Genomic DNA, 13,814 nt, shown 5'->3' on the forward strand with positions numbered 1-13,814 from the left:
AAGATCAATGGTTGCTAGGAGTTAGGGTGAGGAGGCATGAACAGGTAGAGCACAGAGGATTTTTAGGGCAATGAAAATACTCTACGATACATGTATGATGGATACCTGTCTTTATACATTTGTCCAAACCCATAGAATGTACAACACCAACAGTGAAACCTAATGTAAACTATGGACTTTGGGTGATTATGTGTATCAGTGTAGAGTCAGTGGTTGTAATAAATGTACCACTCTGGTGGAGAATGTTGATAATAGGGGAGGCTATGCATGTATAAGGGCAAGGGGTTATGAGAAATCTCTGTACCTTCCTCTCAGTTTTGCTGTGAATCTAAAACTACTCTAAAAAATTGTCTTAAAAAATTAGCACATCATGCTAAGGCAGTCATGTTTCTTTTACTATGTGGCAATAATAATTTTCAGAAAAATTTTAACAGAAGGGTAAGGAGATTTAGATTCTTTTCCTTTTGCTTTGCCTCTTCATGAGCAGTAGGACAAGTTTAGAGTCTACTATGAAACTCCAGAGGAGAGAATTGGGACCCAAAAGTTGAAACTCTATGGAGTGAGACTTAACTCAATAATAAGGTGAATGTCCTTTCATTTTTAAAAAATTCACAAGCAACACATATTCATTATATAAATTTAAAAAACACAGTTACAAAACATAAGAAGATAATAATAATTTTCTACCCCAATTTACTCCCCAGAAAATCTCTGTTTAACAATTTGGCTTATTTCCTTCTAGTACCATTAAAGAACTAACCAATTAAGACATTTTAGAACCCCCAAGGACTAATAAGATTATGCTGAACCCCCTCCTCTCGACCACACAACTCAAAATTTACATGCATTTAAAAACCAAAATAGCTTTTTAAGAGATTTTTCTGGTTGTAAAATTCTAGATAAGTTTGCTAATTTTCTTATGTTTTTGGTGCCCCAGCTATGCTGGTGCCCTCAGCAATTAAGTGTTTGATTTGCATGTCAGGGACCAAGATCTGAGGGCTGAATCATGTAGCTGTGTACTTCCTGTGGCTGGAAATGTTCAGAATGAGCTGATGGCCGCTGTCAGGGCACCATCCAGGAGATTACTACTGTTGGACCGACCTCTAAGCTCCTATATTAGTTTGCTGGGGCTTCTGTCACAAGGTACTACAAACTGGGTGACTTAAACGACAGAAATTTATTGTCTCACAGTTCTCAAGGCTAGAAATCTGAAATCAAGGTCCTGGCAGTACTGGTTCCTACTGAGGGCTATGGGGGAGAATCTAGTCCAGGCCTCCCTCCTTGGCCTGTAGATGGCTGTCTTCATCTTCACATGGAGTTCCCCCTGTATGTATGTCTGTGTCCAAATTTCCCCTTTTCATAAGGACACCAGTCATATTGGATTAGGTGTCCACCCTGTTCCAGTTTGACCTCATCTTATCTTAAACAATTACATCTGCAATGACCCTATTTCCAAATAAGGTAACATTCTGAGGTACTGGGGTTTAAGACTTCAATATATGAATTTTGGAGGGACACAATTCAGTCCATAACAGCTCTCTTCTAGCTCTAAAATCTATGATTCTGAGCCTTGGCATATGCTTAAGTTTTGTTTTGTTTTGTTTGTTCCCTTGTCAAGTGGGACGTTTGCTTACTGCAAGGTAAAACCTGTGCATATTTAGGACTCTGGTTCTTGTGCAAATAGAAATCCAAGAGGCATAGCTGACTGCCCTGCTGTGGCTGATTATAAATAAATCAGGGCTGGGCAACCACATTCAGGGCCACTAAACAGTAGCAATATAAAAGCTCTGAATTCAGAATCTTGTCAATATAAAAGTTCTGAATTCAGAATCTTGTCAGAAGTCATTCTGAACTCCAGATAAATTCTGTCTGTTGGCCCCAGGGTCTATTTGCCCTTTGGCACCCTTAAAGAACTCAGCTAAATCAGTGAATTTGCTTTCTTCTTCTTTCTTTAAACTTTTGATCTTTCCTTTATTTTAGTCATTATTTTTTAAATTGAAATATAGTTGACGTACAATGTTATCTTAGTTTCAGGTATACAACATAATGATTTGACATTTGCATACATAATGCAATGTTCACCATGATAAGTCTAGTAACCACCTGCTCCAAAGTTATTACAATGTTATTGACCATATTCCTTATGCTGTATATTACATTCCCGTGACTTATTTATTGTGTAACTGGAGGTTACTACCTCTTAATCCTCTTCACCTATTTTATCCAACCTCCCACCTCCCCTCCCCTCTGGCAACCACCATTTTGCTCTCTGTATCTGTAAGTCTGTTTCTGTTTTGTTTTGTTTGTTCATTTGTTTTGTTTTTTAGATTGCACGTGTAACTGAGATCATATGGTATTTGTCTTTCTCTATCTGACTTATTTCACTTAGCATAATACTCTCTAGGTTCATCCACGTTGTCGCAAATATCAAGATTTCATTCTTTTTTATGACAGAGTAGTATTCATTCCATATATATATACTGACTTAGAGGTCAGTCCAACAGTCCAACAGTATATATATATACCACATCTTCTTTATCCATTCATCTATCAATGACATTTAGGTTGCTTCCATATCTTGGCTCTTGTAAATCATGTTGCGGTAAGCATAGGGGTGCATATATCTTTTCAAATTAGTGTTTTTATTTTCTTTGGGTAAATACCCAGAAGTGGGATTGCTGGATCATATGGTAGTTTTATTGTTAATTTTTTGAGGAACCTCCTACTATTTCCCATAGTGGCTGCACCAGTTGACAATCCCAGCAACAGTGCACGAAGCTTCCCTTTTCTCCACATCCTTGCCAACACTTATTTATTGTCTTTTTGATGATAGCCATTCTGATAAGTGTGAACTGGTTTCCATTTCCTTGATGATTAATGATGTCGAGCATCTTTTCATGTGGAATATGCTTTCTTCTTGATACCGTGTGTCATTTTGTATGATTTATAGGACAAAATCTCATTTTATTTTAGGACTTAAAGTTTCAGAAGTGCGTGGCCCTCAGTCATGCATATGTGGAGACTTTATCAAGCTATAACGAAATGACTATTGATAACGTGAACATGAAATTCGTTATTCTTGTATACGGCAGTGTTATTGATACTAAGACAGAGGTACCATATCTTGCACCTTGCATTTTACCTAAAACCTGTGAACAGGTAAGGAGGATCATTTCTAAAGAGTCATTTGCTTTTCATGGTGCCCCGTAAGTGACTTTAAAACTCAACCAACCACCTTAAAGAGAAATTTAACCTAGAAAGACCCTACAGTTCTCACCTGCCCTTAACAAAACAGTCAAAATGTACCCAGGGCGTCTGTGTACTGTTGTACAAGTTGTGCCCTGCACAAGAGTGTCACTGAGGGACAAGGGGGGCAGGAATCTGCCTGCTCTCTGCTTGCCAAGCTGTTTGCCCTGGCATGGGCTGTGCCTCCCCAGAGGAAGGACGGGGTACATTTTTCCTAGTTCACGCCAAGGCAATGACACTGCTTGCCAGCATGGCTCTGGAAGTTATCTGCACTGGTTGATAAGAAGGGAGATGCGTTGGGGCCATGTCACTTTGTTGACACATTAGGGTCTAGGGGCACAACTTGATAGACGGCCCTGGGCCTCATCATTCCACACCTCTGTAAGGAAGGGGGGAGTGTGAACACCTAGGACAAAACAGGGGATGGGAAGAGTAGAAGCCAGGTCCCTACTGGGCCAAGCCATCTGCCGTCGGACCACAGGAGTGATGTGAGGACAGAGCCCAAGAATGAAGAGGATCAAGAGGCCATGAGAAGAGCTGACATCTCTTTAATCTGGTAACAAGTTTGGGAGAGACCCATTCTGCTTGTTCAGGCCAGGAACGTTAACTAATTTAATGAAATTTTATGTCCTGGAAAAGTTGGTAAACCTCCTAAAAAGTGCATTTGCCACTTTCCTAACTAATGTTCTTATTTTGTCAACCTCTCAACAATTCAGAGGGTGAAGGTAATTTAAATGTTTTTTTTAAATAGAAAATGAAAATCACTTTAGCTTTGAAACAAGGGGTGGGGGACAGTGGGAGCAATCCCACAGTTTAGTTTGTTAAGACACCAGAGTTTGGAGTCAGGCATACTTGGATTTAAAACCTGACCCCTGTGCCCACTAGGTGTGTGAGCGGAGGAAAGGTGCCTTCTGACCCTCAGTTTCCTCTTAGTAAGATGAGGATAACAGCAGCAGTCGTCTCCTAAGGTTCTTGTGGGGATTAAATGAGATAATACGTGATAATATCTAGAAATGATAGTTCTAATTGTTACTTATGTATGCTCCTTGCATTCTGGGAGGGCAGATTTTGCGGCACATGGGGCAAAAGCTTGAGGAAGAGAGCTCTTTTTCCTATCTGGGAAGGCTGGGTCCTGAGCCCTTGAATGTCAATATCGGAATAAAAGTAACTCAGTGGATGCTGGGGATTGCATTTTCCAAATTCGTTCCAAGTAAGGTGTAGAAATTTCCTTTCTGATGTTTATAAATATCCAAAAGATAACCTCCTGGTCCAAGACTTTTTGAAACAAGGTTAAAGAGGATGTGAAATGAAAAAGATAGAGCTTAGGTTGGAGGCCGAGTTCTAGGTTTTGGCTTATTTCTTATATCCTTTGGAAAGGTTAGGAAGCAGCCATCTTAGAGATCAAAGAATGCTCTTTTGACTAATTTTGACTTTTCTCCTTTAGGTGCAGGGAACTTCAGATTTAAGCAAGCTGCTGGTTATCCAAGCACCTGCGCCTGCCAAAAATAATAATAATGCCAAGGTCACGGGTAAGGGGTAGCCCTTTAGTGGTAAGAAAACCACTGAGAAGGAATTTTGTTACATATGAGATTCATTTTATTCTAAGAAAATGGTTTGAGGGCCTTGTGTGGGTTTATCATCCATCTGCATTCTTGGGCCCTCCCTGGCTGCCACATTGCTTCTGGGAGGTCACATATCAGAGACTTCCAGACACTGAAATCCAGGTGGCTCTTGCTCTCTCTCATGCCTGTCCCTCCACAACCTTGTGGGAGGACAGCAGCTTCTACCTTGTCCTCTGATCCTATAGGCTGGAGTCCCGTAGTGCTGTTGGGGGCCAAGCAGGCATGGGGAGGGGATAGACTCACACAGCAGGCCCAGGTGTGGGAGCCGGTTTTCTCTCAACGACCAAAGGGAATATAGGATCTGACCCATGCTCATTGAAAGCCACGGTCATAGCCACAACTCAAGTGACTTGCTTTGAGGTGCACTTTGATAGTCACTAAGTAATTATTGTCACTAAATGCATATTAGTACCCAATTGCTTATATCATGGTGCTGAGCATACTATAAAGAAGACTGGATAGGAAGGCCTTGCTGTAGGGAAAATACGTTCAAGATCTTTCACTCAGTGCTCAGCATCCTGCCTTACCAAACCCAGTGTCACCATTTTCCCAACTACCCCAGCTTGAAAACACAATCAACCTTGATTTGCTCCTCTAATTAGCACCATCCCAGTGCTTACGATTCATGTAACCTGCTAGCTCAGGCATTCTTAATGAATTGTTAATTTGTGGGAGAGGGGGTTACATGATTTCAAACTGTGTGCATAAAGGGCACATGTTATCAATAGTTTGCATCTCAGTGTTCCTCATTTGCATAATTCTTATAAAATGCAACCCCACAGTATGCTGGGCACTGTGCAAAGCACTAGTTGGTGAGTGAGCGAACAAGGCCTCTGCCCTTGTCAGGAGGAGAGATATTCAAGAAGTAATTTCACTTCTCCCCTAGAAGCAAATTCAACCTCAGACATTCTTACAGCTCACTTTGCGTGCCCTGTTCTGGGGTCATATGCAGCACCATGATATTGGGAGCTCCCTGTGCGCCTGGGTCTCCTGTCCAAGTTGGCTAACACTGAGATGACCATTACCCCAGCCTTCACAGTGTCTTTAGGTCTGTCACTCTGCTACTTCCCCAGCACTCTTGGGGCACAGGAGTGTATGGCAAGGCTGGGAGCTCAGGGTCTAATGTCAGCCCCCTTAGGGCACCCTGAGGGCTATTTTAGAGTGAGGGAAATATATCACTCTGCATTCCCCCGATGTGTTTGGGAGGAAGGTCACAAATGGTAGGCCCATGGACTTGATCCAGCCGGTACACTGGATTTGGCCCACATACATGTTTTCTTTCTTTTTTTTTTTTTTTTATAAATTTATTTATTTTATTATTTATTTATTATTTTTGGCTGTGTTGGGTCTTTGTTGCTGCGCGCGCCGGCTTTCTTTACTTGCTGCAAATGGGGGCTACTCTTCTTTGTGGTATGCCAGCTTCTCATTGCGGTGGCTTCTCTCGTTGTGGAGCACGTGCTCTAGGCGTGTGGGCTTCAGTAGTTGTGGCACACAGGCTCAGTAGTTGTGGCTCGCGGGCTCTAGAGCGCAGGCTCAGTTGTGGTGCACGGGCTTAGTTGCTCCGTGGCATGTGGGATCTTCCCGGACCAGGGCTCGAACCCGTGTCCCCTGCATTGGCAGGCGGATTCTCAACCACTGTACCACCAGGGAAGACCTACATGTTTTCTTTAAAAATTTTAAAATTGTCAAGTATGTAAACATCCAGAAATTCACATTTAAAAAAAATCCAGATTTTGAGCTTTACTTGAAAAAAAAATCAGAAAGTCTGCCAACCCTCGGTCCTCATATCTATGTGTGGCAACAATCAGAGCTGAGCATCTCTGGCTCCTACAGGGGAAGCAGATGCTCTACGGTTTGCCTCAGTCCACTCCCTCTTGTGTTATATCCAAACCATTTTGTTTGTGTGACCTGCCTCTTCTCATTTGGGTTTGCCAGCCCTTGTATTGGACTTTTGGGAGCCTAGTAACAAATGTCCTTGAGGGAAAAAAGTAAAAAGCCTATCTGAAAGGGGAGAAGAGAAAGGCGACACTTACAGGGAGGAAGTAAGTTGAAATTTCAAAATATCCTCCTGCTACCTATACTCTTAAATTCCTAATTTAGTTTTTCTGTTTAATGCATTTATTTGGATTGGCTCAGTCAACACCAGTCTTGGAATGACCAGGAGAGACTATCACTGGAAGAGAAAAAATGAGGTAATAAACTTGACACTTTGATTAGATTTTTCTTACTGTGAATATTAAACTACACAGTGAAAATAAATTGTAAAGTCAAGTAGCAACAGGTAGGTGGTGAGAAAAATGGCAGCTCGTTAATATGGGAAAATTGGGATTAAAGTTCACCTGAATTACTTAACAGTTAAAATTATAGGATATTTTTGAAAACTGTAATTTTGCCCTAGCCCCCCTCTCCCAATTTCCCCCCTCCTAACTCCCTTCCCCCCTGATATTTAGTTCAAAAGTAGGGCTATCTGGGATTAAGGATGGGGAGGGCCGTTCACCATACACACAGTTAGACATTAGTATGTAAATATGGATGCGTCTCTCTTTGGAGTGCGCGTTCCCATGGATGTGTGGGTCTCTCTGGTGGGGGGTGTGTGGCGCACAGGTAGATCACGGACATCTTCCTAGGGTATCAATTTTATGTGACAGTCTTTCAAAGGGAGAAGTTAACTCATTTTACTGTTAGGTTGCTTAAAATATTTTATATGGAAACAAACATACTATGGAGTAGGATGACAAATTTGCATGAATTTAAGATGAAACAGGAGACCTCAAAACATTTTATTATGGAGAGTCACTTATATGTTGCCCTGACATTTTTTCCTAGTTTCCTCAGCAATCAGAGCTAATTTAGAAAAGTTTGAGAAGTGCTGGAAGCCAGGCCTAGAGTTGGGGAGAGAGAGGGCTGGTAGAGGCAAATCTGGTGGGGAGAAGGGTAGCCTGCAAGGGGGTGTCTCTGTGAGGGCCCCTAACAGAGTTCCCTTGGGCCAGAGCCCACTGCTGAGTGGAGGGGAGGAGAAGACGGCTCTGACAGAGCAATAGGGTGATAGGCAAATGCAGAAGTGGGCCAGGTAGCAGTAACGGTGCCAAGAATGGGCTTCAGGGGCCTTCAGCACCCTTCCTCCGCCAGTTGCCAAGTCACTCCAAATACACGTCTTCTAAGGAAAAATGATGTGCTGTGTAAATGCAGCTTCATGAGAAGTCCCTTGGCCCATCACATCCCCAACCAGATAGCCACCCTAAGACCCTCCTAATAGAAATTCTGGTCCTGCCACTATTATTTACGACAATCACGGTGGTTTGCAGTGTGTTTCTTGGGGGAAGGACAGTGGCATTGACCAAACTGACAGTTCTTTGTTCCTTTAAACAAAGCAATTTAAATCTTTTCAGGCGGTCTTCCTAGGTCATCCTCTCCTTTCTTAAAGGGAACCTATTTCACAAATGGGGAAACCTAACTGGGAGTCTAGTGATTTGGCTCCGCACTTGCCACTGTCTTTTCCAGGCCCCATTATTAAAAAAATTCTCATTCCAATTTAGGAAAAAAGTTTCCAGCTTACCTTGCAATCAGTCACAAAGTTAACTGGAATTCAACTCTCCTAACATTTCTCTTTAAGTGTGCCTTTGATACACTACTCTAATTGAATTAATGTATCTCTCTTTACAAGATGATGTTTGATGGTATAGAGATGCACATGTACTTACTCAAAGTCCTTAATATGTAAGATGTTTTAAAGGGAGTGTTCCAGATAATGGAAGCTTTTCAGTAAGTTTTCTGATTGCACTTGAGTTTTTTTCTGAAATGCTCATAGTCAAATATTTTACTTTTGACTTTCTTTTACAGTTGGAAACTGGATCCCATTTTAGAAAAGGACATTAATGGCACTTATGTGATACGTGGAGTCAGGTTAAAGACCGAGCTAATATCCTGACTCAAGTGCTGAAAGACTGTCTGGCAAGGAGTTTACTTAGAAGTTGCTAAAACAATTTACTGCTGCATTTATTTTACAAGCAATTGATGGACTGCTGCAAAAGCTCTAATTTTAAGTAGTTGCATTATACTTAAGATATTCAAAATCCCTCAGGATAATATAAGATATCCTAAAGCTTATGGCCTAGCAAATGAAATCCTGCATCCAGCTGAGAGCAAGTTATAATAGAGCAGGAGTTATCAAAAGCACTGTACAATTAACATACTACTATCTAAAGCATAGGACCTATAATTTTGATTTGTGATATTGCTACAATTAGTGCCTCCCTAATGTTTTTCAGAGTAAAATCATTTCCCCCATCCCCAGTTTAGTAAATATTGAAAAACGGAATAGTTTCCATAACTTTAGTTATTGAAAGCACCGTTTAGGAGAAATTAACAATCTTACATTGCATAGTACTGTTTGATATCACTTTTCATTTTATTTTAAAAAGTCAAATAAAATAGAATTTTATGATCTGATTATTATTTAGAATCTATTATTCCTTTTACTATTATTATTACTTTTACTATTATTCTCTACTCCAGGGAAAACCATAATGGAAGTAAGAATAGAAGGAAACACAAGAGAAAAAGTCAAGCCTTTTACGAACCTTCTGGATACCTGGAATAGGGCAGTATTTCTCAGAGTGGCCTGCGGAGCACCTGTGTTTCAACAAGTGCCAGGTGTGGCTGCACGTTACAGACCCACAGGACCGCCTGGCAGTTTAAGGAAGTTATCACAGACCCAGTCTCCTTTTAGCCTCCTTCTCCTTCAGCTTTGGCTTGTGACTTTTATCCTCAGGGTGGCAAAATGACATCTGTAACTTGGGCATCCCATTTGCTTTTCAGTGAGGCAAGGTGCTTTCTCTTTATTAGGCTTTGCCTTTTAGTCAGGAAGGGACCCCCACCCCAGGCCAGCACTATCACATGACCACACTGATCTATCATCTTAAGATGAATTTTAAATGGCACCTCAGCTTGCCACCATTCATACAATCTGGGTATTTTTCATAAAGAATAAGGGGAAATGGATACTGGGTGAACTACAGTGTCTGCTGTACTCTGCATCACAATCCCATACCTGTTATAGATAGGGTTGTTACAGATGAAGAACTTCTGGCCATCTGTAGAATCCATCTCTGGGGGTAGGCCCCTGGCCTGCACATTTTAACCCATTCCTCATGTGATTTAATGCATACTGAAGCTTGAGATGCCTAAGGTAAGGGATAAAGAAGTAGCAGAAAACAGATGTCTGCTCTACAGTCTTGCTTACGAGGCACACTGCCATGTATTTGAAACAGCTGGAGGATACTTCATTCCATGCATATCAGTTAGGATGCTTTTGGCCTCAGGTACCAGAAAACCCAACTCGAAAAGGCTTAAACACTAAGGTTATTTATTATTTTATGTAATAGAAGTCCAGAGGTAGGACAGGTTCGCAGTTGGTAGATTCAGTGAAGATCATAAAGAATCAGATGTTTTTCTTTCTCTCCACTTGGCTGTTGACCTTTACAGCCTCATTCTATGGCTGGATCCCTGCTCCCAGGTTGTAACTTGGCTGCCAGCAGCAGTTTAATGTTTTCTTGTTCATATTCAGTGTGAGAGAGAAAAGTGCCTCCCAGTTGCTCTCGTGTGAGAAAGAATTCTTGTAGAAACTCTGATGGTCTTCTATTTGTGTCTCAATGCCCATTTCTGAACCAATCACTGAGAAGGTGGCAATGACCTTTTAACTAGTTAATGCACCCTTTAAGCTTGAATCAAAGCTGTACTTCCTCAATTTGCATTGCCCCAAAGTGGAGGGGTCAAATGGAGTAAATCACTGTGCCAGTTCACTGCATCCAATTGGCATCTTGACTTGGCCCTTTAGACACAGCCATTCTGGCTCCTTACCCTTTCCTGAGCTTCTTAATGCATATTCCTACCCTTAGGGTAGAGGTTGGAGGGGAGGTCAGACTTCTGGCAAGACCACACAGGAGCCTCAAGTTGATCACTTTGCTAATCTTAGATGACTATCTCTTCTAGCCAGAGCATTTGCTGATTGTCTGAGAAGGCGCATGGTGGACTGCCTCTCAAATTCCTATGCTTGTCTCATAGCCACAGTGGCCGTATAATTCATTTACAGTTAATAAATCTTTGGATTTATTAAATCTGTTCTCCCTATGATAACTGAGAGCAACAATCCTGGAAAGGGGAACGCTCCTCTCCAAGCCCCATAGTGTATTAAAAAGTGTACTTAGGATCACTTCTACCCTGGCAATGCATATTCATTATGTAACATTTTATATTTGGAGAAGAATACTTTCACAGTCTCATGGCTTCATGGCTGCTTCATGATAGAACCAGAAATCATTTTGTGGGTACATGACCTCCCTTTTCCTTGAGCTTTTCAGCGTTTTCACACTGGCAGCATCTATGTGGGTCGAGTAGATATAGCCCACCAAAGTTTGGGTGCCTGAGTGAGTGATAAAAGGGGCAATAGATTTATTGGGGGAAGAACTGATAATTTGATTTTGAATTTATAAATTCAATGGCCAATGTTCCATCGATCAGTAAAGATAAGACTCAAGTTTGATTAATGTTGGAGATTTAGACTTTGAATTGTCACCATAAAAGAAAGTTGAAGCGAGACTCTCCGAGAGACAAGGACTGAAGAAGCAAATAGCCAAGGGAAGGCAGCAGTGCGGAACCTCACAGTTAGGGAGGTGACAAAATGCGAGGACTCAGGGATTAGTTCAGAAGAGATGTGCTAAGGAGGACCAGATAGTCTTAGTTCTTTTTTTTTTTTTTTTTTTTAAGTATTTATTTATTTATTTATTTATGGCTGTGTTGGGTCTTCGTTTCTGTGCGAGGGCTTTCTCCAGTTGTGGCAAGCAGGGGCCACTCTTCATCGCGGTGCGCGGGCCTCTCACTATCGCGGCCTCTCTTGTTGCGGAGCACAGGCTCCAGACGCGCAGGCTCAGTAATTGTGGCTCACGGCCCCAGCCGCTCCGCGGCATGTGGGATCTTCCCAGACCAGGGCTCGAACCCGTGTCCCCTGCATTGGCAGGCAGATTCTCAACCACTGCGCCACCAGGGAAGCCCAGTCTTAGTTCTTTAAGGCCAAAACATATAGTGACTTGGATAAGAGGTGCCAGCAAGATGCCAGTCTTAAGTCTCTTTCAGACCAGCATTCCCCAGGATATAATGTAACTTGGAATTTTCACCTTCCTTCTCAACCTTCTTAGTGTCACCCAAATTTTACATGTGGAGAAATCAAGGAAACTAAAAGCTTACTGACTTCTCTAAAACATGGCGCCAGGAATCAGCTTTTACATTATTATACTCAGTAAAAGTATAGAGGGCTACAGGCAAGAGACTATACCAGGTATGGGACACTTCCTTCTAAACCTGGGACTTAGCACAGCATAATAAGTCTGAGAGACTATGAGTTCAGAATACTTAGTACTCTTTCCAGAAAAGCAAAAGATGTCCCATTATCCTCAAGATTCATATTCTTTTTTTTTTTTTTATAATTTTTATTTATTTTATTTATTTTTTGGCTGTGTTGGGTCTTCGTTTCTGTGTGAGGGCTTTCTCTAGTTGCGGCAAGCGGGGGCCACTCTTCATCGCGGTGTGCGGGCCTCTCACTATCGCGGCCTCTCTTGTTGTGGAGCACAGGCTCCAGACGCGCAGGCTCAGTAGTTGTGGCTCACGGGCCTAGTTGCTCCGTGGCATGTGGGATCTTCCCAGACCAGGGCACGAACCCGTGTCCCCTGCATTGGCAGGCAGATTCTCAACCACTGCGCCACCAGGGAAGCCCCAAGATTCATATTGTTAAATCTAGGAATCCCATTAAGGTATCAGGTTAGGAGAGTTCTTTGTAGCGGGGGCCACAGATTCCACAGGACCCAGGCAAGTAACATGAAGGAGCAAAGTAGGCCAAGAGATGTGGTGGAATACATTTTCTTTTCTATTTTTTTTTTTTTTTCAAAGCAAAGGAAACACATTTTATTTTATTTTATTTTTGGCCGCACTGGGCATCATGTGAGATTTAGTTCCCCGACCCGGGATCAAACCCATGCCCCCTGCAGTGGAAGCCCAGAGTCTTAACCACTGGACCACCAGGGAAGTCCCTGCAATCACATCTTCATCAGCCGCTCCTCCATTTTCATTATATGAAATTTTATGTATCTGTCTTTGGAGAAAAGCATCAGTGTCAAATCTAGCAAGGAAACATTTGCCCTCAGGACATGAGTCTGAACTAGTACTTGAAAATGTGACAACAGAATTTTCTGATCACGTTTTAACAAAGGATTTACTTGCTGATCACTAAGAAGTAAAATTCAGAAAATAGTCCCCCTCCCCCACCGCAAGAATAAATCTATAATAAAACATTTTCAGTCATCCTCTCCCCTCTTCCCAAGGTGTGCCCTTTCATGTGCACTTCATCGTAGAGCCAACTGACATCCAGAAATACTCTGAAAGGCACCTGGCACTGTCGTGTTGCTCATGCCTCTGGTACACCTCCCTGGCAGGCAAGTGGAACCTTTTCTGTAGCTTCTCACTTTCAATAGAAATTTATTGAAAAATTTTCTTGATAGCAAAATACTTAAAGATTCCTTCCCCCTGCTCATCCTTCAGTTATCTACTGGAAAATTACAGAATTGAAAAGGTTTTGCCCCCAGTTGTGATCAAAACATGGAATACTGAAGAACATCTGGGTTACTCTAAGTTCTTAGGTTACACACGTAGATATGTACAGAGGAAGTTGAACCCCAAGTTCTATTCCTTCCCAAAATGGGTAACAGAAGAGAGGATTTGATTAGAACAGCTGAAAAAACCTGATACTCATTCTATGATGGAGCAAAGCAGGCTTTTTCAACCATAAACTGATACCACCTTGTTGGTCATAAACCCTGCAGAGATCCAACAAGATGAGCCTCAAATTTCAAAGAGAGTCAGCAGAGAATGCTAAGATATATGAACAGAAGAGAATGC

General features: G+C 41.9%; 1 protein-coding gene and 1 pseudogene across 2 annotated transcripts in view; one reads left to right on the forward strand and one right to left on the reverse strand.

Moving 5' to 3' along the window:
* LOC309648644 (ankyrin repeat domain-containing protein 45-like) overlaps positions 1-13,196 on the forward strand; it is a 156,619-nt gene extending 143,423 nt beyond the window's left edge. Inside the window, exons 30-33 of the mRNA XM_082437503.1 lie at positions 2,974-3,159; positions 4,691-4,775; positions 7,005-7,060; positions 8,709-13,196. Coding sequence (XP_082293629.1) covers positions 2,974-3,159; positions 4,691-4,775; positions 7,005-7,060; positions 8,709-8,744 — 363 coding nt within the window. The 3' untranslated portion in view covers positions 8,745-13,196. The remainder of the gene's footprint in view (positions 1-2,973; positions 3,160-4,690; positions 4,776-7,004; positions 7,061-8,708) is intronic.
* The window catches only part of LOC309649456 (large ribosomal subunit protein eL32-like), a 216,587-nt pseudogene that overhangs the window by 95,987 nt on the left and 106,786 nt on the right, over positions 1-13,814 (reverse strand). The window lies entirely within an intron of this gene.

This window comes from Balaenoptera physalus (genome assembly GCF_965194825.1).
Source record: "Balaenoptera physalus genome assembly, chromosome: 1".
Classification (NCBI taxonomy): Eukaryota; Metazoa; Chordata; class Mammalia; order Artiodactyla; family Balaenopteridae; genus Balaenoptera; species Balaenoptera physalus.